This window comes from Amphiura filiformis, chromosome 1, assembly GCF_039555335.1.
Source record: "Amphiura filiformis chromosome 1, Afil_fr2py, whole genome shotgun sequence".
In the NCBI taxonomy this organism is placed as follows: domain Eukaryota; kingdom Metazoa; phylum Echinodermata; class Ophiuroidea; order Amphilepidida; family Amphiuridae; genus Amphiura; species Amphiura filiformis.
Window position 1 is genome coordinate 101,511,058 of NC_092628.1, and position 27,306 is coordinate 101,538,363.

Below are 27,306 nucleotides of genomic sequence, written 5' to 3' on the forward strand. Positions count from 1 at the left end.
CTTGTATTTATTTTGTTTAATCACTCACTCACACTCTTTAGAAAAAAGGGCTGTTGGTCGATCAGTTCATTTATTCATTGTTTGATGGTTTGATATGATATGTCTATTGATTGAAATTGAATATCATATAATTTATTCATATTCATTGTTTGTGAATTGATTGATTAATTAACTGATTGATTGATTTGTTGAGCCGGTGCAAGTGAGTGCGTGAAATGTTAGAGGTGAGTTACTTGAACAAGCCTTAATAATTATAATAAATAAATAAATAAATAAATAAATAAATAAATAAATAAATAAATAAATAAATAAATAAATAAATAAATAAATAAATAAATGAATAAATAAATAAATCGCTTTCCCCCTCTCAGCCTGCAAAAAATATTGTGACCACCCCCCTGTTGCACATTCAAATTATTGGGATCCCAAATAATGATTAAATACATCAGATTTGTAGATGTATGCCTACAGTAAAAAAACCTTTTTTTTTTAAAACTAAACCGATATTTTACTCATTATTGACCATGGTAGGCGAAACCGTCAATAGTGATTAAAGAATTTTTGTTCAAAATAAAATTTCCATATCATAAGCGTTTCCGGACCTTTACTATTATCCTCCCCCCTCCCCCCAGGGGGGGGGGGTACTCACGTATAAGGTTTTCCACGAAAAAAGACATGGGTCTCCCTTTTAGATTTTCCGTGCTATGTGTGAAAAACATGCCGGAAAACATGTTGCTTTTACTATTTTCAAGCTCAAATCCTTAGATATGGGTCCTTACTTTCCTGACAATCCTTAGATATGGGTAGGGGCCTACCTATTTTCGGTAAAATCGTGACCCTTAGAAATGGTTATGGGTTCGGAAGCTCGGGCCGCACATCTCCGTCGAAAAATAATCCAAGTACCCGCCCCCTGGTTATCCTAAGCCTTTTAAAGCGTTTTAAGGCCAAAATCGCACCCCTCACCCCAATTTTACCCTCCCCAGGACTCATAATTATTCACAGCCCCTGATAATCTCCTAAATTATTCATTATTGTTTTTTCGATGGACCTAAGCTCCTGTAATATGCATGCACATATTGAATACAGCAAGCTACATTCAAATTATACATGCACGATGCAAGTGCTATTCCAGAAACGCTGCACATCAGTGACATCACTTAATTAATATTACTACCGGTAGTGAATAGCAAGCTTCGAAGGTTGAAAGTGCGCCCGCTTTACTACCTGAGAGCAATCCGGTAGTGGCGTTTCAATTTATTACGTGTTGGGAAATCCACAAGATCAAATAGAACGGTAGTGATGATTATTTACTTATTTTTAAAAACAAACTTCTTAGGCCAGTTATAAACTACGTTCACGGCCGACAACTATAGTTTGAATGATATTTATTATCACACGAGGAAATAAAAACAAACGAATATGGCGCCTCACGTGCTTCAGGTCAGGTCAGTGGTCAAAGGTTTTTTATCGCTAAATCGCTGGCTGAATATCGTATCAAATTCAAGTGATACACTACCGTCGTATTATTGACACCAATTCCTAATTTCGACATTACTATTGCGAAAGGTTATTCCATTATCAAATTAGTAGACTTTCTGTAAAAAACAAATCACTGGTGCCTGATGGGAAATACTAGTGCGCCATCACCGGATTGCTCCCTGCTCTGCTAGCTGGCGCACTTTCACGCTTGGTACTCGCACAGACTCGCATTGAACAGGCAGAGTTCGCAAAACTAACGGCGTCGTTATTTGCCAACCCTAAAAGGGATCGAAATTAATTATTCATAACCGATCGATAACTGGCCTCATTTTCTAAATAGCAAACCAGCGGGATTTGTCATAGGTTTGCGTTGATAATAGAACAACCGTGAAGTTAGTGTCACCCCCTTGATTTTATTTTGTTTACATTGCGGAAGAGCATGCTGTTCGTGCATCTGCAAATAAAAGCTCATAAAAGTGGGAGTGACAGCATTGAGAGTCATGAAATGATTTCAAGTGCAGGTCAATTTATAACGGAAACGTGTGCATTTACCAAAACGACAGTGACCAATTGTCGGACTGTTAATTTGTCGCAGTGAACAGTCATCATATCATATCAAATAATGCAGTAAACTTTAGGTAAGCTTAAACTTTAACTTAGTTAAAGGTCATGTTTGTACTATACTTGTCATGTTCAACTTAAAGATCCATGTTTTTGTATCAAATCTAGTTGACAACCAGTTAAATCTCCAAAACAATGCTATTTACTGTCACACAGTCACAGAATGTGTATGTGTACATATACAGAGTGTGTATGATATATACAGGTGGTTTTCTCACATACAGACACTGTACTCTGGACTTCTGGTGCTATCCAGGTGAAATTTGTGTGTGTGTGTGCTTCGCGGAGAGCAGACGTGTCATCTAGTTGCTGCTCAAAATTGGCTTGAATCCACCATCTTATTCAGCCATCCGCTTTCCATTTGTCATCCATGTGGTAAAATAACATCCTTACCACATAGTAGTGTGCTTTTTGTTATATACTAGCGGGTACCCGCGCTTCGCGCGGGCCCCCGCTAGATGAGTAAATGGGAGCGGTTAGTAAGCGGGATCGGTTAGTATAAGCGATGGAAATGGTAATCATGTCAATTGGTATCGCTTTTAACAGCTCAATTATTACGCGGTTAGTGATGTGGTAGGCCTACCATTTGTTGCCTCTACTTTGCAAGCAGCGTTCTTTCTTTCTTACTTTCCCGTTCTTTCTTTCTTGCTTTCCCGTTCTTTCTTTCTTCCTTTCCTGTTCTTTCTTTCTTGCTTTCCCGCTCTTTCTTTCTTGCTTTCCGTTCTTTCTTGCTTGCTTTCCTCCCTTTCTCTCTTGCTTTCCCTCCCTTTCTTTCTTGCTTTCCCTCCCTTTCTTTCTTGCTTTCCCTCCCTTTCTTTCTTGCTTTCCCTCACTTTCTTTCTTGCTTTCCCTTTCTTTCTTTCTTTCTTTCTTTCTTTCTTTCTTTCTTTCTTTCTTTCTTTCTTTCTTTCTTTCTTTCTTTCTTTCTTTCTTTCTTTCTTTCTTTCTTTCTTTCCCTTTCTTTCTATCTTTCTTTCTTTCTTTCTTTCTTTCTTTCTGTCCTCTTTCCTTCCCTTTTTACTTATTTTTTCTTTGTCTTTCCCTTTTTTCTTTCAGTTTCTCTCTTTCCTGCGTTCCATTCCTCTTTCTGTTTCTTGCTTGTTCACTTTCTTTTCTCTCTCTCTCTCTCTCTCTCTCTCTTCTTTCTTTTTTTCTGTCTGTCTATTTCTTCTTTGTTTTCGTTTCTCTCTCCCTTTCTCTTTCTTGCTTTCCCGTTGTTTCTTTTTCTTTCTTTCTTTCTTTCGTTCTTTCCCTCTTTCTTTCCCTCTTTCCTTCCCTCTTTCCTTCCTTTTTTCCTTCCTTCCTTCTTCTTTCTTTACATAGGCATAAATCCCGGGATGAGTAATAAATTCCTCAATATTTCGATAAGGGGCATGATCTACTGAATCACCTCCCATGTTGGCGCATGTATGTGGGTTCCTTTATTTCTTTCGTTCGTTCTTTTTTTTATATGTGTTTCTGTTTCATCAAGTAGGCCTATAGCAACATTGGGTTTCAAGAAGGTTGAGTTACATAGCGTAAATTCGGTGTTGGGGTGGGTATAACCCCCCAATGTTTTGATAAGGTCAGTGGTCCGTAAAATGACCCCAAGTTCACACATGTATAATAGATGTGGGTTTCTGACAAAATTAACCTCATTTTTGGCCAAACTAAAAGTGCCAATTTTTGCGGCCTTCGATGCGAATTTGTTCCACTTTTGCACAATATAATTTAGTAGGCCTAATTAGCTTGCCATAAATTATTCTGTCGCCAAGATGCTGGCTTCACTGTAGGCCTATTGCAAGAAATTGATTTAAGCGGACCCATCCCCCATGCCATGTCAAGAGAAATCTACGCCATTGTTAATGTTGCCAAAAGATGCCGGATTCACTATTAATATGCCTACTTCAAGAAATGTTTTCATCCCTCCCCTACTGTCAAAAAGAACTCTACGCCACGGATATTTAGCGGTTGCGGTTTTATACCATGCTATAATCTGCTAATAATGTCCCACACTCCCCATCGAAATTCATCACAACATGACAAAGCGAATAAACTCAAATTACTTTCCAATACCGTATATGCCTAGGCCTACCTTGAATTTAAAATCTTGGAAAGTCATCACAAAAGAAGTTTCCGAAAGTCATAATTTGCATAAGCGAATGCAGTTGATTTATTATTATAGCCGTTGCGGTTACCATGCCGCATAATGCCCACTCTCCGTCGAAAGTCACCACGAGCGGATAAACTGATATCACTTTCAAAATTATTAGATCACTTGGACCATTTATTTTCAAAAAACGTAACTTAAAACCACCTTTGTCTCAGCCATTAATTTGTTAGTTCCGTCTAAGAGATGTGATATTTTCCGTCTTAGATGAAACTGGAAGTTTTGTTACCATTAGCGCGTCGGGAAGTTGCCACGACCTGTGCGTAATCCGCGTATAGCAACGCAGCAACGGACTGTAAATAAGCGGGCCACCATTGGTTGATCTACCGAATAAATCCAAATAATTATTTGTATTTATTAATTTATCTATCTATCTATGCATTTACCATTCATCTGGAAATGCTAGAACTTATTATTTATCTATTTATTAATTTACCATTTATCTATAATCTCCGAGATGATACCGATGAATCGATCAGTTCCTCTTCAAAGTATCGATTATCGGCAAGTTCCTCTTTAATAGTATAGATAATTTCATCTGGGTCAGGTATTTTCCATCATTTTGTAACTTGTTATTGTTTTGATATCAATCCAAGATGGCGTCTCCATTTATCATCATGCAGTGCTAACGCAATAGCGTAACGCCGGGTGTGGTGGCAAGTAGGGCTGGGATGTGTGATGGTGACCTTATTTTTATCATCCATGATGCATCATGAAGGTCTTCATTTTTCATATATCTCTGTTGGTGATCTTCACATTCATGTGTAAAAGAGAATCGAGCTACATAAGCTTAAAACCCAGTATAAATTCTGTAAACATACATGTTAATGTTGTATCAAATACTCATACTAGTACAGTGCATTATGTTTCTAATGAGTATTCACTGAGTCATAGTAATATATCAATATGCTCTTACATGTATTACTGTTGTTATGATTGTTATAGATGTCTTTCACCATTCAATATGCATGAACATGTCAATATTTCTGATACATTTGCAAACATGACATTTGTTTTCAAGTTTTACTTATATCCTGCTGACATCAAATTGTTACTTGGTAAGATAAGGTCGAAGTCAGACCATATTAGTCTCCGCAAGTTGGTTCTCACCTATTGCATGATCCTTGTCATGCAAGCTGGCGATATAGAGACTAATCCCGGTCCCGATTTCCCCTGCCAAATTTGCAATGAAGAATGTGACTGGTCATGCTATGCTGTTGGATGCGACATGTGTGACGCATGGTTTCACGCCAAGTGCCTAAATATGAGTACTCGGACATATGCAGCTCTGGAGGACAGTGATGTCTCCTGGATATGTACGTGCGGCTTGCCTAACTTTGCAAGTTCATTGTTTACCTCTTGGTCGACTGTAACAGAAAATAGTTACAGAGTGCTATCTTCGCTAAGTAGTGAGGATGACATTAGATCCCCCTTAGCTGCATCGTCACCTATTCATATTCCAACTAGGCATCACGCAAGACACAGGTTTTCATAAGCGTACAAGATGGTCTGACAAGCCTACTACCACTGGTAGTGGCTGTCCCTCCCCTAAGAACAAACCAGTCAAAGTCATGGTCATAAACTTCCAGAGCATCTGTAACAAAGTTGCCGAGCTGGCATTCTGTCTGGACGTAAATAGCCCTGATATTTTAATCGGAACAGAGTCTTGGCTGTCGGATGACATAAGTAGTAGTGAAATTTTTCCATCAAATTATTCCGTCATCCGAAAAGATAGGCCCCTTGATGACCATGGTAAGCGTTACGGTGGAGTCTTTATCTGTATGAAAAACGACATCATCATGTCACATCGTGCAGACTTGGACAGTGAGTGCGAAATACTATGGGCACAATTAGAGCTTGTCGGCTCCAAAAAAATCCTTTTAGGTGCCTTTTATAGACCCCCTGAATCGGGAAGTGATATACTAGAACAACTACAGGTGTCTCTTTCCAAATTAGAGAATAACAAAGACCACAATATATGGTTGGCTGGTGATTTCAACCTCTCTCACATTGATTGGGAGGAACAGTCAACCACCCAGGGTTGTCCAAAACCTGGGTTATGTAGGCAATTATTGGAATTAACCAATGATTTTGGCCTAGACCAGGTAGTCCGTGAACCAACTCGTGGTCAAAATATTTTGGATTTATTTTTCGTGTCAAATACTAGCCTGGTCGGAAACGTGAGGGTTATTCCTGGGATGAGTGACCACAATGGAATTCCAGTGGTTACAATAAATACCCGCCCAAAAGTTAACAAATCTAAACCCAGGAAGGTATTTTCATACCACAAAGCAGATTGGTCAGCCGTAAGGTCAGATCTCGCTGAGATTAGTAGTGATTTTCTAGATCTCTGTTCAGAGATGGTCACAGTTGATGAGATGTGGGATGATTTCTGTACCAGGGTCAAGGGTACTATGGAACGGAACATCCCTTCAAAGATCGTAAGCCCTCACAAGAAACCTCCGTGGTTCAGTCGAAATGTCTCACGGTTGTATAGGAAGAAAAAGAAAGCCTTTAGCAAGGCAAAGCACTCAAACAGTACTGAAGACTGGGAGATCTTTCGATCACTTAAGTAAACAGCTAAATAGAGAGTCTACTTGAAATTACCGTCAATATGTTAGAGACACATGTATGGTATCAATGAAGAAGTTCTACTCCTTCATTAAGAGTCTTAAGCATGACTCTTTCGGCATTCCATCACTTAAAATCGATGGGAGACTAGTTTCTGAAAATATTAAGAAGGCTGACATCCTGAACCATCAATTTGAGTCAGTGTTCTGTAAGGAGAGACTTGATAATCTTCCACACATACCAGGTTCAAAATTTCCATGCATGCCAAACATACATATATCCATCAATGGTATTGAAGAGCTACTGACAGACCTTGACCCGAACAAAGCAACTGGACCTGACGGCGTGCCTGCACGCATTCTAAAGATGGGGGCAAAGGAGATTGCGCCAGCCCTGGCGACCATCTTTAGAAAATCACTCGAGACTGGCAATTTGCCTGAAGATTGGAAGAATGCGAATGTAACTCCAATCTTCAAAAAGGAGATCGCATACAGCCTTGCAACTATAGACCGGTTTCCTTACTTCTATATGTTGCAAGGTGATGGAACTATGTCATTCATTGAATGTCATGAAACATCTTGACAAGTATGGCATATTGACCGACCATCAACATGGCTTTACGAAATCGATCGTGTGAATCTCAATTAATACTGACAACAAATGACTTACGCCAAATCCCTCGACAAGGCGACAGACAGGCGTCATCATAATGGACTTCAGCAAGGCCTTTGATGTAGTACCACATCAGAGGCTCATGCTGAAACTTGCCCATTATGGTGTGGATGGACCGACGCTAACTTGGATTTCTAACTTCCTAATGCAAAGAAAGCAAAAGGTTGTTATAGGAGGTGATGCATCGGACTGGGTACATGTCAAATCAGGCGTTCCGCAGGGCACTGTACTCGGTCCTTTGCTTTTCTTATTATATATCAACGGCCTCCCCGACCAAATCTCCTCCACTGTCCGACTTTTTGCTGATGATTGTGTTCTTTACAGAACAATCAGCAATGACGAGACGCCGACAAACTCCAAAAAGGACCTTGACAGACTCTGTAGCTGGGAACATACATGGTGCATGAATTTCAACATAGCCAAATGTGTTGTCTTAAAGGTTACAAGCGCCAAAGAACCAAAACAACATACATATTCACTAAATGGTTCCGTTCTTAGTCAAACAAATTCACACACATATCTTGGTGTAGACATCTCAAACAACATGAAATGGAAAAATCACATCAGTCAAGTAGCTGCAAAAGCTAACAGATCACTGGGTTTTATAAAAAGAAATCTACGGGGATGCACTGAAGATATAAAGAACATGGCTTATAAATCATTGGTGCGACCTTCCATGGAGTACTGCGCTGCAGTCTGGGACCCTTACACCGCGGACCAAATATACCAACTTGAAGCTGTTCAGCGCAGGGCTGCCCGCTTTGTTAAAAACATCTATGACAGGCGTAGCAGTCTCACCGACATAAAGGCGGACCTGGAGTGGCCACTTCCATCTACCAGACGTAAAAAATCACGACTCAGCCAGTTCCAGAAAGCCTACGAAGGTCACCTAGCCATCCCGGTCCAAACCCTGCTGCACCCGGTAACACGCTCCACCAGAAATAATCACAGCAAAGCATTCATACCACTTCAACCATCAAAGGACACCTACAAATTTTCATTTTTACCAAGGGCTGTCTCCGAGTGGAATTCTCTACCAGAATCAACAATAGCAATTACAGACCCAACAGCCTTCAAAGCACAACTGCAAGAAATCTTCATCTAAGAGAAAACAAAAAGCACACACACCATAAACCGGTTTATTTTCCCCACTTGGGGTGTTTAACCGTATCGAACTTGAACTTGAAATTTCAATTGAATGAATGCAGCCTGATCGACATAGCGCGCGTCACGCTATCATAGCGTGACGATTTTTTCGTACACTGCATGATGTATACCAGCAACTGTGTGTGCGTTAAGTTGAATATTAATTATTATACTCGATCGCTTTTGCTGCAAAGCGATTCACGCATACAACGTCGAGCCGATCAATCGTTTCAAATCGCCGAGGCAAAAACGATGTCGCTTGAAGAAATCTCAACTTCCCAGCGATATCGCTTGACACGTGAATGCGTCAACCAATCATATACAACCAACTGGATCTATTATTTTGCTAATTAATTTATACCTTTCTCGATTATTAACTTTTGGTGATGAATTAATTCAAAGCAATAATTATTGACAGCAACTGATATTTTTTTAAATGCATTTTGTGGCATTTAGAATATCTTTAATAATATTTTAATTGTCGTCTGCAATTGCTATTGCCGTGATAAGTATAAATGCAACAGCGACGAACGATGCATCGCAAAATTCGGCGATTGCCCATCGCTTTTCAAAAGCGTTTTGACATCGTAAAGCTTACACATGTATGTAATTTATACTCGATCGCTGAGCGATTGCGATGAAATGCTTTTGGAAAGCGATGGGCAATCGCTGAATTTTGCGATGCATCGCTCGATGCTTTTGCATAAATTTATACGGTACTTATCATGGCGATAGCGATTGCAGACGACAATTAAAATATTCTAAATGTCACAAAATACATTTTTAAAACATCAGATGTTGTAAATAATTATTGCTTTGAATTAATTTGTCACCAAAAGTTAATATTCGAGAGGTAGATTAATTAGCAAAATAATAGATACAGTTGGTTGTATATGATTGGTTGATGCATGCATTCACATGTCAAGCATATCGCTGGGAAGTTGAGATTTCTTCAACTTGCAAAAGCGACATCGTTTTTGCCTCGGCGATTTGAATCGATTGATCGGCTCGACGCTCTTGAAATGTAAGTAAACACTGAGCATGCATGAGAATCGCTTTTCTGCAAAAGTGATCGAGTATAAATTCAGCTTAAATCGCTCGGCGATCGAGTATAAATTCAGCTTAATGCGGAAGTGAATCCAACCATGGATGATGAGGGGAAACAAATGTTACAAACAGTTTATACAGGTAGTCTCATTTTATTAACTTTGTGGGTTTCACCCCCGAGGGGGTCACTCTCATCACACAAAAGTGCCTCCCACCCGCGTCCGAACACATCTGAAATTCACCCTTAATGGCGAATTTAAAAAAAACCAAATTGCACCCCTTAATGGCGAAACACATGCAAAATCCTACCCTAAATAGCGCAGCACATGCAAAAACCATACCCTAAATGGCGTCAACTGAGAAATATCTATATTTATACCCTAAGTGGCGTAAAGAGGGAAATGAGGTAATTTGATACCCAAGGTGTCTTTTTGATGTTGCAGACCTATAGATACTGAAGAAAACATGCACAAAAGTAACAAGAATCAATTAAAAAGTGGTGATTTTAATCAAATTAGTGCAAGCTTACTCAAACAATAATATTACCTACCCTAAACGTCTAAGGATTTGGCTGAAAAAAAAAAAGACCTCTAAATGGCGATGCCTTCTGAAAAAGTACCCTTTTTTCAAAAAGAGCGTCGACGACGCTGTGTGGTGAAAAACATACCCTTTTAGACGTTTTTCTTGGACGTGGGTGCGTAGCAAGTCAAGTAGTGAGTGACCCCCCCCCCCGTGGTTTCACCGTGCACAAAAGCATTAGTGGTGTACCAGGATTTTTTTCGGGGGGCATGGGTTGAGGGCAAGTGAATTTCAGGGGGGGGGGGATCCCCCAAAAGTGCCCAAATGCATGAGAGTTATCAGCCATGTAACATTTTCATTCATAACACTGTTTTCCAGCATCCATCAAACTATAAACATCACCTGCGCTGTTTAGAACTTGGATACAACATGGCAGGTTTTGTGTTGCACGATTCCCTGAAGGTGCTGACACAGAATGGAGAATGCCAAATTGACTTGTGTTTTGGCGATATCACTAAGCTTAGAAGACAGGATAAAGTAGATGTGCTCATGGTTTCAGCTTTCAGGGGTGAGTATGTGTTTATAATTTCCTATGGTACAAGAATATTAATTTATAATTATAGCCCATTAAGTAGGTAAATGAGAAATACGGGGAGAAATACCCCCATGGATGCGAGAATAGAGCATGTAGTGCAGAGATGCTGACTCCCTATTTTAGAGGTCTAGGCTCCCTATTTTTGTAAACATTTTTGTCCGTTTTGACATCCAAATTTGGCAACCTCCCTATTTCTGGCAAGTTTTGTGTCCTTGAAGTTGCATGTAATTTTGAAAACCTCCCTAATTTTTGTTTGAATCCTCCCTATTTTCTGGATGTTAATGTTGGCATCTCTGGTAGTGTGATGGACCGGTAACTTTACACATCGATCCGAGAACAGTGACATCATACATTTGATCATAAGTCGTGATATCAATATGCTATTTTACTGCGGCTATTTTGCTGTTGGCAGCGTCATTTTTCTGCTGTTAATCATTCATTCATGAGGTTCGCCAACTTTTATGATATCATTTTAATAACTAAGTCTTTATAGCAATACGCTATGAACACCACTGGCTTTGGATGACTAGAATTTGACATCTATGTATATTTTGATTATATTTTCTTTTTCTCAGGTGATTACACTCCAACAGCAAGCTCAGTCATTGGTGCATTAAAACGTAGTCTGGGATTAAATGTACGTGATCTGGCCCGCAACAAGGAAGAAGATTTACGCAATTTATATTCATGTTGGTGGTCTCATCCGCTACCAGATAAAATGCCGTATAAACGTCTCTTGTGTTTTGAAACTAAAACGTAAGTTTTATTCAATGCTTAAGGTTATTATGATTCAGTGAAGATGATGATGATGATGATGATGATGATGATCAATGTTTGTGATGATGATGATGATGATGATGATGATGATGATGATGATGATGATGATGATGATGATGATGATGATGATGATGATGGCAGTGATGACGGTGACAAAAACAATGAGGTGGAGGAGGAGGATCATGGTGAAGGTGCTCTTGAATCTGAAGTTAATATCTTCATCAAAAAGTTGAACAAATCAGTGTAAATTAACACATGATATCTCAACCTGTTACAATTTTTAAAGAACTTTGGAATATTAACTACAGTCCAACCTCTCTTATCCGGACCTCTTTTATATGGATCTCTCTGTTATCCGAATGTGAAATTTTCACAGGGAAATATGTTTTTGATGATTTACCACAGGTAATTCCATGCTCTGAATGCTTAGAATGACATCTATGGTGCAAAAAGCACTCTAAAGCCATCTTTTAGTGTTATTACACCATGTTTAAACAATCTTTTGTTGTCACCATTTTAGTACTTGGGACAGTCAATGCAGAATTACAAGTATTTCACTTATCCGGATTTTTCACTTATCCGGACAATGCTTGGTCCCATCTGAGGTTGGACTGTAGTTTAATTCTGTTTAAAATTCAAACATGTTGTTTTGGACCAATTTGTTTTGTATTATCATGATAAAAAGTCTTTAAAAGTGCTTATGATTTTAAGTTTCATTTTTGTCCTGATGGTACTTTCTTTCTATCATATTAGTTTTGGTATGGGGCGCCCTCAAGAGTTAGTTGCCAATGTTTACAGGTGCCTAGTACCAATCTTGAATAATGAAGATGGAACTGTTATCACACCTCTCTTAAACACAGGAGATCAGGTAAGTTCAAACTGATGAGTTATATATTTATTTGCCCTGAAATTGGTCAGTTTTGCTAGATCTGTCACTGTAGATTGTGTGTCACCAGTGCTATGTTATATCCTGTTCATACCACAGAGAGGAAGCAATATTAGGCTGGTACAGTTGAAATCCATACACCCCCGTGGAAGACACATCCATGATATTCCACACAGTGGGTGTAGACTTCATATATAGTCAACTATTAAAATGGAAATTGTCACTCCCTGTGTGGAAGATTAAGGTCATGTACATGTCTTACATAGGGTATGAATGGATTTCAACTGGATGTTTCATTGTTCGTTCTGCTACATGTTAACAAAGTTCATGTGCCACTTGGTCAAAGATACAAAATAGATATTGGGCTATTCCAGTTGAAATCCATATAACTCCTATGGAAGACATGACCTTTATCTCCGTAATGTGGTTATAGATTTCATATTGAGTCAGACATTCAGGTAAACCACATTTAAAATTCACACTATCTGTGTGGGAGACTAAGGTCGTGTCTTCTAAAGTGGGTGTATGGATTTCAACTGGAATAGTTCATTGACTTTCCAGCATTTTCTGTATGTTTGTTTTTCATTTGATTTTTATGATCACTGATGTAAATGTTGTATTTTACGGAACTAAATAAATAAATAAAGTTAAGGAGATTTGAAATAAATAAATAATGAATAAATTAGCTAGGAGGAATGTCCACAAATCCACTTCCCAAATTTGCCCATTTTCATGTACACCAACATTTGATGCTTTACAGTTACTATGTTGTCAACAAATGTCTGTAAATGGCATTGCTTGACTTACCAAAGTTTGGGAGTGTGATCTAGCCTTTAGACCTGTAATGTCTTACAGTAATCATGCAGATAGGAAGAAGCCTTTATGCTTTACCATGACAGGGTGTAAGACCTGTAATATATTACAGTTATCATGAAGAAAGTGAGACGGCCTATATGCTTTATCTGACAGGGTGTACTACAATGTGAGGCATACACAATTAATATATGCCAAGGAGCAGAAATAAAGGATGCAAGACCAAAAAGCAAGATTTAACTTTATAAAGCTTGGGCAAACTGGCAAATTGAGAGAGAGCGCAAAAAATTAGGACTCAGTGTGGTTTGAACCCCAGACCTCATGATTACCGGTTGAGAGTTACATGTATACCAACCTGAACTACATGAGTTCACGGTTGGTTCACAGGTCTCGCCTAGTATTAATTGCATACTCTCTCACTGTGTCTTTGCAACCAACTACAGTAATGTATAAAGAAAAACCAAGTAATACTTTAACATCCTTTGGAATGGGGCAATTCAAACATATCCTTTCAGACCAGTTTCAGCCTTACAATCAGACCCCTATAGTTCAAATCGCCAAACATATTTCACTCTTCAGGGGTATGGAGAAATTAGCATGTGTTAAAACAGTCTGTCCACATAGAAATACAAAGTAAACAGACCGCGGAAACTCGAGGTATGAGAATAATTATGTCGCTGCAATGCGTGTGTAAATACTTCTTTCGCACACCAACTGCTGCACGATTTGTACTTGCCAAGCGCACCACGCTCTTTACGCGTCACATTTTTTAACACGCAGTGCATGGGTCGCGAAGCATCGACCCCCGATGCCACAGATTTGGTTTGTACTTCTATGTGGACAAACTGAGGTATGGTGGTACCAGCTGTGAATTGGATTATTAAAAGCTGATGTTCTCTTAGAATCTCTGACCTTGCAAGATTGTTATAGTTATAAAACGTTCTTGAAAATGTTTATATTTCACTTTTCAGGGGTATAACCAAGTAAGCATGTTACAAGGCATGGTGGTAGCAGCAGTGAATTGGATGAAGGCTGGCCTTCCTCTCAGATTACTCAAAATTGTCCTCTATGCAAAGATTACAGATGACAAACTTAGTGCAGCGACCCTGAAACGTTTTACGCCTGTGTGCCACAAATTTGCTGAGCTGAAGGAGAGATATGATTCTCAGTATCTGGTGCCAAAGGTCAGTATTTTGACTATGAATTAATCATAGATCACAAAGTTAGCTCCAAAAGTTGCCTGGTGTGATACAATACAAGTGGGGTGCACAGTTGCTATGCAATTTTTTGTTAAGCAAATATGCCCCTACGTTACTACAAAACTCAAATTGAATGAATGTGTACTAGACCTGTTTGGATCAACCCAACAAGCACAAAATGTTTTACAGAAAATATTAGCATGAAAGTTCATCTGTGTTGGTAGACATAATTATGATTTTAAACTTTTGATCTCAACACAAGATTAGACATACCTCAAATTTTCGGTTGTAACTTCGACCTTCATCGGGAGACATTTACAGAAAATGTTTAAATATTGGGTTATAATTAAGGGTATAAAATGTGACATGACCTTAATCTTCCGCACATGGTGTGCATTTCAAATGCGGGTATTTGAATGGAGGCTGTACCTTTTGAATTTGACATCTACCTCTTGTTTCTTGCATACAGGCTGTACCTATTGAATTTGACATCTACCTGTTGTTTCTTGCATACAGGCTGTACCTATAGAATTTGACATCTACCTCTTGTTTCTTGCATACAGGCTGTACCTATTGAATTTGACATCTACCTCTTGTTTCTTGCATACAGGCTGTACCTATTGAATTTGACATCTACCTCTTGTTTCTTGCATACAGGCTGTACCTATAGAATTTGACATCTACCTGTCCTATTGTGAGGATGACAAAGGTGTTGTAGAAGCAATCCAAAACAAACTGAAAGCTGATAAACAAGATATCCGTATCTTTGGTGAACATCAGGAGATAGATGAAGAAGCTGTGTGGCAACAAGATATGTATCAAGTGATGATGAGAAGTGCTAGGGTTGTCACAGGTAAGAGTTAGACAAAGAAGCTGTGTGGCAACAAGATGTGTATCAAGTGATGATGAGGAGTGCTAGGGTTGTCACAGGTAAAAAAAAGACACTCAAATCTTCTAGTACATGGCGCTATGGGGTGATTTTTTAGCATCTAGTTTTGCTACATTAGTGGAACCAATGTTTTTTTTGCATCCTTACATGTTAAATGATAAAACTAGAATTGATTCTATTTTATATGCCCCCTATGCTTCCCATGAGGGGTCAAAGGCCATAAAAGGGCCAATATTTAATATTTGTTCTATCATGTTGTAATATACCTCAAATTGTTATTTCTCTTTACAGTTCTGAGCCCGCATTACCTGAAGTCTACTGCATGCGTAGAACAATACAACATAGCATTATGCTGCAATAGACGGGCTCATCGTGACATGCTAGCACCATTTTATGTGGACTCAATAGAGCTGATGCCAACCTATATGGGCTTGGTGCAATATGTTGACTGCAGGTAAGAAATAGACATCTTCTATACTTTATAATAATGCACCATGTTTAGTAGTCCTATTGAGGCCCTGCATGCTTTTATCGATTGGCTCCAAACAAATGATTTGAACCGGTGTCCGTCACCATAATCATGGCGCAGTGCAGTACATTCAATCAAATGTCATCAACCTATTTGATCGTAGTGCATTTGTTATGTGCGTGAGACAAACTGTCGCGGTAGATTGCAATCATGCTTTTGTTGAATAGGTTCAGATTTCTGAGGATAAGGCTATGCTAAAGTAATAATTTTCCAGTCATGTTGAAATAAAAAGGGGCCATTAGGCACATGTATACGTAGCTTTCATGCATTATTATGATATTGGGTGTAAGCTTTTGAAAGAGGAGATCATTGGGTGGCAGTCATGGAGTAAAAGGGTCCATTAATGAGACTTATAATGACCGTGCAGAAAATTACATTGGCACTTATCCTTTCTCCGGTCTCTCTTTAATAACTTTTGCAAGCCCGCAACTTTGGGGCTGTAGACAGTTCACAGTTTGAATAATTGACTAAAACTAACTAAAACAATTACATAAATGGCTATTCCAGTTGATAACCATACACACCCTAGTATAGAAGGCATAACTTTAATCTTCCACACAGGGAGTGAGAATTGTTAGTCAGTGGGAGTGGTCTAGGTCGTAAACACATAATCTGATTTGACAATGGCATGATTTCGAGTATAGTCTATCATGCTGTAGACGACCCCACATCATCATGAGTATTGATAATGTGTAACACGCTTGTAGAGGTATGTAGCGCGTTGTATGTGTCCACATATCGTGTAATACTTGCATGTTCTTGCAGTACGCGAAAATGAAGAGTAACGTTGTAAACAAGTTTCTTTAATTCTAGGATAACAAGAGTTTAAATAAAACAGTTTATAATCATAATAAGATAGTACTTATCTGCCTAGGAATGAGAATAACCTAGGAATGAGAATAAACTTTATGAATTTTTGCTTTTGTTATCCCCAACCATGTGATAGACGAAAGGCCTGCGCCGGTATCCACTACTGAAAATATTGGACCTGCCTGTCATCTATCATACGGTAGAGGATAGTAAAAACAAAAATTCCTATCATTTATTCTCTAAATCTACACCCATATGTATTTATTTATTTATTTATTTACAACATGTTTACCCAGGGTAGCCCGATTCAGCCGAAGCTGGTCTAACACGGGCCCTGCAAAATACATAAAAGGAATATAATTATAGAGAATTACAAAGAATATAATTATACAATTTACAACTCAAGCCATTATTAAAAGATACATTAAAAGAATATAAATCTCACATACATTTGTACAGTTTGCAATAATTATTAAAACTCACATGCCATTATTAAATGAACATTGATCCATAAAAACATCATATAAAACACATAATAACTCAGTAACATATATATTTCAAGATGTTATTTACATTATACACTATTTAATTAAAACTGGTGAAAATATACATTTTTGTAATACCGTTTAAAAGTTTGCACATTTATTGAGTTTCTAATATCATTTTCAATGTTGTTCCATAATTTTACACCACTGTAACTGAACGATGATTTAAAACATTCTAAGTCATATCCATGAATTGAAGGTGGCAAAGCCAACTGACCAGCAGCAGCCTGTCGGGTGTGTTAACATTGTGAGTTGTACATACATGGTTAAACATTTTTGCAAGATAATGTGGCGCCAGGCCATTAAGAGATTTATAAACCATTAGTGCTTTAAAATAATCATTACGAGTGTGAAGCCGTTCCCAACCAAGAATTCTAAACATGAAATCAGATGAAGTTAAGTTGTTCACGCTCAAAATCACTCTTGCACAGCGTTTATGAAGAGAACATTAAGTTTGGAACTGTCATCTTTAAAACGACCATACCATGAGATGTTGCAATAGTCAAATATAGGCTGAACAAACGATTTAAAAATAACATTTAATGTATCAATTTCAAGGAAAGGTTTCAGGCGTCTTAATAGCCCAATCTTACAGAAAACCTTTTGAATAATACTATTAACTTGATCATGCCATTTTAACTGATCATCAACAACAACACCTAGGCATTTTGCCTTTCTTACTCTTTCCAGTTGTTTACCATTAACAAATACAGAAAAATCTTTCTCATTAACATTCCTTAACTTACTCGCAGTTCCAATCAACATAACATTTGTCTTATCAGTGTTCAAAAACAATTTATTAACATTCAACCAATTCATTATTGAATCAAGATCAGAAGACAATTTAGCAGATATATCTTGGGGGTCTTTACCACTGACGGAGAGTGTTGTGTCGTCAGCATACATAGATATTTGACCATGGGAAATTACTTTGTTCATACTGTTGATAAATATAAGGAAAAACAATGGACCTAGTATACTGCCCATGTAGGATATTAAGGACATGTTTTCCATTCACTCGGTCGGATATCTGGGAACATTGTCCCCTTATTGCACAAGCGCGCACATAGGAGGGGAACTGCACATGCGCACACTGATTTTACAAAGCTTTTTCCGCTGTGTGACGTCAGCCCAACCAAGAGAATAGAACGTGTATGGATTTCAAATGGGATAGCCCAATGAATATCTTTTATGAGTGAAATACTCATATAATATTTTATATCTTTATTTCATGACAGACCCAATGATGCAAAGAAGATCCATGAAGCCTGCTTATCCCTGCTTGGCTCCATGACAATCAAGGTTCATCTGGAGACATTGACAGTTGACCCTGCACCTATCCAGTATGATATCTTTGTCTCTTACTCACATAGAGATGACAAGATTGCTAAAAAGGTTATCAAGTTACTCCAGAAATTAGCCCCCAAACTCAGGATCTTTTTTGATATCCAAGAGCTGAAAACAGGTGAGCTCAAATTCACTTATATATTTCCACTTTCTGTTCTATTTTTTTAATTGGCAAAAACAAATGAGACTCATAACATCATGTGTTAACGCGGCTGTGTACTCTAGCCATTGTTTCTTTCTCAAAATTGAGTTTTTATGATGTTTGTACCTTGTTATGTTTTTTATAAATACAAGGAATGAAAATCCAGATTTGTAAACTCCAACTGCAATATTTTAAGGATTTTATTTCACTATTCCACTCGTGTTTGAAATTGAAAAGGAAAGAAAATCTTTGTTGTACCAGCAAGGTACACTTGGCATAACAACTCATCGCGTTAGCGTATCGTGCAATTTGTTAACGCACAAATACGCTTGCGATATCTGCGGCGCTTATCTGCATGCGTGGCGCATCTTATGGAAACACCACGGAAGCACTGATTTCACAAAAACCTAGTGGTCAAATGGCTCCGTTTTAGCTGATAAAATGTGGGTTTTTTCAAGTTCTTTCCCCGATTTAAATATCAAGTTATGAATGGATTTCGCTCAAACTTCTCAAGGGGCTGTGGATTTACCCGATGTTCACGTAATATAAGTTTCAAAAGCGAAAACTGTCGCATTCTCCTGTGAGATTCGATGAAAGTGCAAAATGTGACCACTTTAAACTTCAACAGCCATTATTTCAATGTTCATTTTCTCGGTAAAATGACGATTTAGGTACACGATAACTCAATAAATACAGCGTCTGCAGGTAGGCAGATAGGAACAGCGTCAAGAGCGGGATCGGCTCAAGAAACGATGGTCTCATTATCTTTTAATTTGGTCTATTTCCGATTTTGGGCATCATTTTGTGCAAATAGGCGTTTTGAATTTTAAAAAGTTCATTTTGATGCCTTATATGGTCAATATCTCAAAAAATAAGGCCAATATCAAAAAAAAAAAAAACGTTTTTGGAATGGAGCCTCAAGATTGAGCTAAAAACAAAATAAAATATTTTGGAAAGAGTGTTTTTTGTTATGATGTACCTAACAAATATTGCCAAAAACTCACTTTTTGTGATTTTCTTCACAATTGTTGTTTTACCCCAAATCTGTATTTATATTAAGATTTATTGATGTCTTGCCTTCATAAAAATGTATACTTTTATAAATCTTGCGCGAATAATTACAAAGTTATTGCACTTTTACTACATGCATGTCTGAGAGTACACAGCCACCTTAATATACAATGGCATGCACGCAGTTGGGTACTGTACCTATGCTAGTGTTGAGTAATGTATGACTGGGGCGTGCTTATGTGAATTTACATAAGCGTGAGTTGGTACTTTATTGATGCATGCAGTAACAAAAACCAAATAATTTTCACCAATTATAAGCCAAACAAACGTTAGTTTGTAAATGACCAAAGAGATTGAGAACTTTTGTCAACATCTCTGAAGTAAGCTCTTGTCAAAGGTTTGCAGCAATTTACTATAGTTGAGTAAATCAACATGAGATGAATGATGATTGTGACATAATTGAAGAAATAGTCTTTCAAATTTTTGGTAATTCTGAATTGAAGGAGCTGTGGGATTAATAAAGAGTCCCAAGACTCATTTGTACTGCCAAGCATTCTTTGAATGGGATTACAAAAACAAAGCAAAATCACACATTTGAATCAGCACAATGTATAATTTCTGGTAACAAAACTGAATGTTTGTGAATTGGACTATTCCAGTTGAAATCCATACACCCCTTTCAAAGAAAATCTCCCACACAAAGGGGTGTAGATTTCAAATGGAGTCACCCAGTTTGGTAATTTGAAATTCTCACTCCCTGTGTAGGAGATTAAGGTCATGTCTTCCATAGAGGGTGCACATATGAATTTCAAGTTAAATACACATGCATTCTGTTTCCTTTCAACAGGCAAGGCATGGCAGCGTACCTTGTACCATTCTATAGATGGTAGTCGATGCTTATTGGCTCTGATCTCAGAGAACTATACCAAGTCCCCTGTCTGCCAAGAGGAGTACAATCTGGCATTAGCTAAACACTGCTCAGGGGTAAGGGTACATACTCATATGTGACCAGCTACCACGAAATGAGCGTAAAGTCAGCTCAGCTGGCAGGATGTCTCGAAACTACCAACTTTCGACTTAACACTCATTCCATGGTAGCAGGTCACATATTGTCCTTTTTCTTCTCATTTTCTGCTTTTTTTACAATATTCTTCTTTTGCTTTTCTGCTTCTCTCCATGCTCCACTTCCTTTCCTTTCCTTTACTCTTCCCCTCCTCTACTTATCCTCCTCCGCTTTCACATTTTCTTTTTTCTCCTCTTCCTCATTCTCATTCTCTGTGTTTTCTTTTAGATTTAAACTTTCTGCTTTTACATCCGGAAAGGAAAGCCTCACAATTCCCACCTATTTTTGATGCTGATCAAAGCTTAGACTTATGAATGGTAGTTTCCTTTGGTGTCAGTGGGCTATTCCAGTTGAAATCCATACACCCCCTATGGAAGATGCATGACCTTAATCTTCCTCACAGATGGTATGAATGTCCCAGAGGTGAATGTCTTCCATAGGGGGGGGGTCTATGGATTTTTGACAGGAAAAGTACATTCCACTGTGTTTAGAGAACTTGAAAGTAGTACCAGCTGAACTTATACATTCCTTCCATCACAGGATGGTTCCATGCAGTTAGTTCCATTGTGTTTAGAGAACTTGAAAGAAGTACCAGCTAAACTTATACATTATTTCCATCACAGGATGGTTCCATGCAGTTAGTTCTACTTTGTTTAGAGGACTTGAAAGAAGTACCAGCTAAACTTATACATTCCTTCCATCACAGGATGGTTCCATGCAGTTAGTTCCACCTTGTTTAGAGAACTTGAAAGAAGTACCAGCTAAACTTATACATTCCTTCCATCACAGGATGGTTCCATGCAGTTAGTTCCACTGTGTTTAGAGGATTTGAAAGAAGTACCAGCTAAACTTACACATTCCTTCCATCACAGGATGGTTCCATGCAGTTAGTTCCATTGTGTTTAGAGGACTTGAAAGAAGTACCAACTAAACTTATTCATTCCTTCCATCACAGGATGGTTCCATGCAGTTAGTTCCACTTTGTTTGAAAGACTTGAAAGAAGTACCAACTAAACTTATACATTCCTTCCATCACAGGATGGTTCCATGCAGTTAGTTCCACTGTGTTTAGAGGATTTGAAAGAAGTACCAGCTAAACTTACACATTCCTTCCATCACAGGATGGTTCCATGCAGTTAGTTCCATTGTGTTTAGAGGACTTGAAAGAAGTACCAACTAAACTTATTCATTCCTTCCATCACAGGATGGTTCCATGCAGTTAGTTCCACTTTGTTTGAAAGACTTGAAAGAAGTACCAACTAAACTTATACATTCCTTCCATCACAGGATGGTTCCATGCAGTTAGTTCCACTGTGTTTAGAGGATTTGAAAGAAGTACCAGCTAAACTTACACATTCCTTCCATCACAGGATGGTTCCATGCAGTTAGTTCCATTGTGTTTAGAGGACTTGAAAGAAGTACCAGCTAAACTTATACATTCCTTCCATCACAGGATGGTTCCATGCAGTTAGTTCCATTGTGTTTAGAGGACTTGTAAGAAGTACCAGCTAAACTTATACATTCCTTCCATCACAGGATGGTTCCATGCAGTTAGTTCCATTGTGTTTAGAGGACTTGAAAGAAGTACCAACTAAACTTATACATTCCTTCCATCACAGGATGGTTCCATGCAGTTAGTTCCATTGTGTTTAGAGGACTTGAAAGAAGTACCAACTAAACTTATACATTCCTTCCATCACAGGATGGTTCCATGCAGTTAGTTCCACTTTGTTTGGAAGACTTGAAAGAAGTACCAGCGACCTTCAGTAAAGTGAAGCTGATTAAAGCCACTCCTGATGTATTTGATGCTGTTACCAGTACAGTGTGTAAGGCTGTGGTTAGCTGGCTCACAGGGAAGCAGGTGGATGCTGATGTGCAACATATACTCAATCAAGATGAGGTAGGAATATTGGGCTATTCTATTTGAAGATTTTGTTAAAGTCTTCCACAGAGGGAGTATGTGTTTCAAATAGAATATGTAATTGGGTAACTTCCATTTGAAATACTCACCTCAATTGTAGAAGATATAGATAAAGTCATGTGTAGGGGGAGAATTAGACTGTTCTGCATTCCCTTTTTGATAAACAATTCATACCATTCCATGCATAAAACAAAACACATCCCCAGTGACTGCCCTGCCCAGAGAATGGTTGGATCAGAACAGGATTGGTGGATTTCCATGGTCAGACGGAATAGAGGGATGAAAAATTAAAATGGTCTAGTACAGTAGACTAGGGGAGAATGAGTTGCAAAATAATTAACCCAAGTTACAGTCATGAAAAGTCCCCTGGTCTAAAGTGAATGAAACTTGTTTACAAATTCAGTTGCGCGTAGTGTGATCCCTTATTACACACTGTTCTTGAAACGCACTACATACATGCAGCTAGTGCACCTCGACAAGGGTGTTCCATGACGACATGGACACTGCTGTGTACTGTCAACTACGGTGTGATAGACTACATCCACTGGAACCAATGAAATTTGGCGCTTATGGGTTAAACCACAATCACTGAATAAGAATTACGCTTCTTGCACTTATAAACTGTTTAGTTACTCATTGGCAGTTTACTCATTGGTAGACAAAATATAAATTTTCTGTCCTGAATTATTACTCCTTATGTCATAACAGAACCCATCCTGTGATGTCAAACAAGTAAGTGAAGATCAACGCAGCAGAGACTTTACCACCAAGTATGGCAGTGCTGATAAAAAGCTTCTATCCATGAAAAAAGACTTTGCTGAAAAGATCCACCTTCACCTAAAAGAAAGCACATCAGATGCCACCTCAGATGAAAAGGGAGAAGTTGTTGACATCGTCTTCAGCTGCGCTCAAGAAGATTGGAAGTATGCCACTGTCTTGAAGGCCATCTTCAAGGATACAGCTCCAGATTTGGTGGTGAAGACCCCTACTAATGCAGACAAAGATCGTCTCATACTGATGGACACAGCTCAATGTGTCGTAGCCTTCTTATCACCCAATTACTTGGATTCCCCTGAGCAAGTTGAAGAGTTCCACATTGCCTTGTGCAGACAGCGTATTAGCCCAGCTACTGTGCTCTTCCCTCTCATAATCCACCCGTTGCCACAGAAACCAACCTACTTTCATCTTGTTCCTTGCACCTTGAATATCTCTGATTCATTGTGGGCAGCATTAGGAACCAAATGGAATGTACACATGCCACTTTCACAAATAGATCTGGGACGAGGATATGATGCTGATAAGTCTGTTCCTGCAGAAGAGGCATTGGGATTGCATGAGGCAGCACATATTCTTATAGAGCGACTGGCTGAAAATAAAAGGTAGGTAGGAATACGGGTTGGAGTGGGGTAAGGGTTGGAGTGGGGTAGAGTGATAATGGGATGAGTCTGATAAGTCCATCCCTACAGAGAATCATTGGGATTGCACAAGGCTGCACATCTTCTTATAGATCGACTGGCTGGAAATGAAAGCTGATGATATACATAGCATGAAGTTTAATTCTATTTAGGGGAGTGTATTTTGAATTCATTATGCCTCCACAGAAAGTGTTGCGAGTGCAATTTCTGGGAACTGGTAGGGCGTACAATGATGTGATTTGATGGAGGGGTGGCAATTGGCAGTTTTCAAATTTGTCGCAAAATATGCTAATTTGGTAGCTCATTTGCATAAATCAAAAGCACAATAGTGATGTGTGATTTGGTGGAGGGTGGCTATTGGTAGTCTTCAAATTTCACTAGGTTTTTGTTGCAAAATATGCTAATTTGGTAGCTCATTTGCATTGTTCAAAACTTGTGAGCATGATGGAAGTAAAGGAGAGTGAAACCTCCATATGCAGCCATGATGGGGCCAAGCATTAAAATATATTGAAATTTAGGATGATTTGGTTAGGCACATTGGGTAATTCCACTCCCCCTGTGGAAGATTTAGCAAACATTTTTCAGAGAAGGAGTATGGGTCACAAATAGAATAGACAATTGGGTATCTTCCATTTGAAATTATCTGCCAGTTGTGGAAGATGTAGGTAAAAGCCATATCAGGCGAGTATGGGTTTCAAAATAATTAACCCCAGCCAATTCTATTTGAAAAACATCCTCCCTCTGTGGAAAGCTTTTCTTAATATTCCACAGGTGTATGGCGAACCCATTACTAATTGGGTCTTCAAACAGCTCTTTTTACTTTTGTCATTGATAACAGGGTACTAGTAGCTGCAGATAGCACTTTCACAAGACCAGTTCTTCATAATGTGCCAAGAATTCAGGATGAACTTCAAAAAGGATCAAAGGGCAGCAAAGATACCATAAAACTAGCAAAGGTAAGAACAAATGGGGACATTTCCCTGCTATGATTGCAGTGTTGTCTCTTGAGGATGAAAAGATAATCCTTGACCATAATTTGTGACTTCTGTTTATAGATTAGGGCTCTTGCATGGGGGAGGAAGAAATACAGGGATGTGCCACTGAATTCACCTATTGCACGGTTCCGCCATATGCTATATGAAAGGAAGTATTGCGTAACTTTACGCAATATTATATGACTGGTTCAATCAAGGGTTCAATTCCCATTCATGCATGCTGCCAGATCGAGGCTCTCCTCGCATATGGCGGAACCGTGCAATGGGTGAATAAAAGGCCATATTTAAACAAATAAGTTTTGATAATGTGGTCCAAAATTGGAGTCTCATGTATACTTATGGGGCATTGGTATAAATGGGATAAAGTATCCCCTTACGTTGCCTAAATTTTTAGTTACCACATTCTTACTACTACAGATACTTGTAACTCTCAACATCATTGCTGATGTAGCTCTCATTGAGCTATTGAAAGAAGACACTACAGTCATGCATGAATCAAATCCATCACAAAGCAATGATGACCCAACACCTACACACTCATCTGATCCATTGCCTGCACCTGATCTGCAAACCACCTCACCCATGCATGAAAACCCAATACTGCATGCTGATGACACCAACACCAAAGAACCTGCTGCTGCTGCTGGTGGTGGTGCTGCCATGAGCACTGAGCCACCAATGGAAACTAAAGTGTGTGAATTTAATCAAGAAGCCAATAATGATGATGATGGTACTAGTCCCAAAGAGCCTTCACAGGAGAATATTAAGTCAGAAAAAAAGCTCCCTAGTCATGGTAATGATGAGTTGAGAAGGGTGCAACTTCAGGCAAAGAGGGAGCGACGTAAATCAACTGTATGTGGACTGATGTAAAATAATGGGGGAAGCTTGTTTTATTTTCTCATCAATATTTTGCCATGAAATGTAAGTTGAGTTGTGCAGTTCCATAATGCTGTTATATCCACAGAGTTGCATCACTTCCATGCATGCACCCTTCTTTGACTGACACATGTTTGCATCTTGTTCTTCTGCATTGGTCCAAGTTAACCCACCTGCACTATACACATAGCTCTTAGTTTGTTCTCTGTTTTCTTGTATTTTCTTTTATCAATGTCTGACATACTTTGTGTTTTCATCTTTATTTTTGACATATTTGTGTTTTATTTTGTATACATTTCATCCTTTTTATATTTTATTTCAGATTCTTATAAACCTGTCTTTGAAAGAGTAATGGGTAAGACATGTCCAAAGTGAAGATATTTTTCAATTTTAATTTTAATTTTAAACACAAAAAGATTGAGACCTAGCATCTCAATCTCAAGGATATAATGGGCTATTCCTGTTGAAATCTATACACCCCCAGTGTGGAAGACATGACCTCAATCTTTTGAAATCTACACTCCCTGTGTAGGAGATTAAGGTTATGTCTTCCATAGGGGTGTATGGATTTCAACTAGAATAGTGCAGTTGTCATCAAAGTAGGCTCACTGTAGATGATGTGACATCATACCAAACAGTTGGTTGCCAGATACCACTGTGGGCATGCATCCTGTTTGGTTGAGGACCTGTGCCTTCAAAAACTGTGTCAAATCAGATAATGGGCAATAAGGCTGTTGGGAAGTGAAATGGTACACGGACAGTTCCCTCAAGCATATAGATTAACCATTTCCTTGCCCTTGTTTATAAACATTGCTGTCACATCATCTATAGCTTTACATGCAGTCAAAAGAAAAGATCTTCACTTTGATTCCAAGCTTGGTGAAAGTCAATGAATGTTGTCACAGTTATATAATATATCATACTGCCCTCTCGACAAAGAAGCTTTGTTTTAGAATTTCCTTTTCTCATAGAATTAGACAGGAGGAGGCAGACTCCATGTAGCCCCATGAGTAACACTATTGGATTGTCATTATGGGGATTAAAATGGTGAAACACTAGCATATTTTGGTATCAAAAGTTAATATGGTTGTTATAATTCATGATTGTTGCAATGGTTTGTACATCATTGGTGCAATTTGCCTTATATACAGATTTTTTTTAATTTGATATGATTTGTTTGGGTTTTGACAACCCTGGATAACCCAAGAAAGTCTCTATTGAAGCTTATTTCCATTGGGGTCCATTTGAACACCGGGACGGGTTTGGGAACAGTCAGGGGTTAACACCCT

At 38.5% G+C, this 27,306-nt stretch overlaps 1 protein-coding gene across 1 annotated transcript; it reads left to right on the plus strand.

Moving 5' to 3' along the window:
* The first annotated feature begins 1,895 nt into the window (after positions 1 to 1,895).
* LOC140160975 (uncharacterized) lies at positions 1,896 to 27,068 on the plus strand. The gene is made up of 13 exons (XM_072184334.1): positions 1,896 to 2,117; positions 10,583 to 10,772; positions 11,375 to 11,555; positions 12,330 to 12,444; positions 14,247 to 14,459; positions 15,132 to 15,327; positions 15,655 to 15,817; positions 18,486 to 18,712; positions 20,595 to 20,731; positions 22,513 to 22,710; positions 23,440 to 24,110; positions 24,985 to 25,102; positions 26,340 to 27,068. Exons 2-13 carry the CDS (start codon positions 10,634 to 10,636, stop codon positions 26,367 to 26,369), a joined length of 2,388 nt encoding a protein of 795 aa, XP_072040435.1. The 5' UTR covers positions 1,896 to 2,117; positions 10,583 to 10,633; the 3' UTR covers positions 26,370 to 27,068.
* The last annotated feature ends 238 nt before the right edge of the window (positions 27,069 to 27,306 follow it).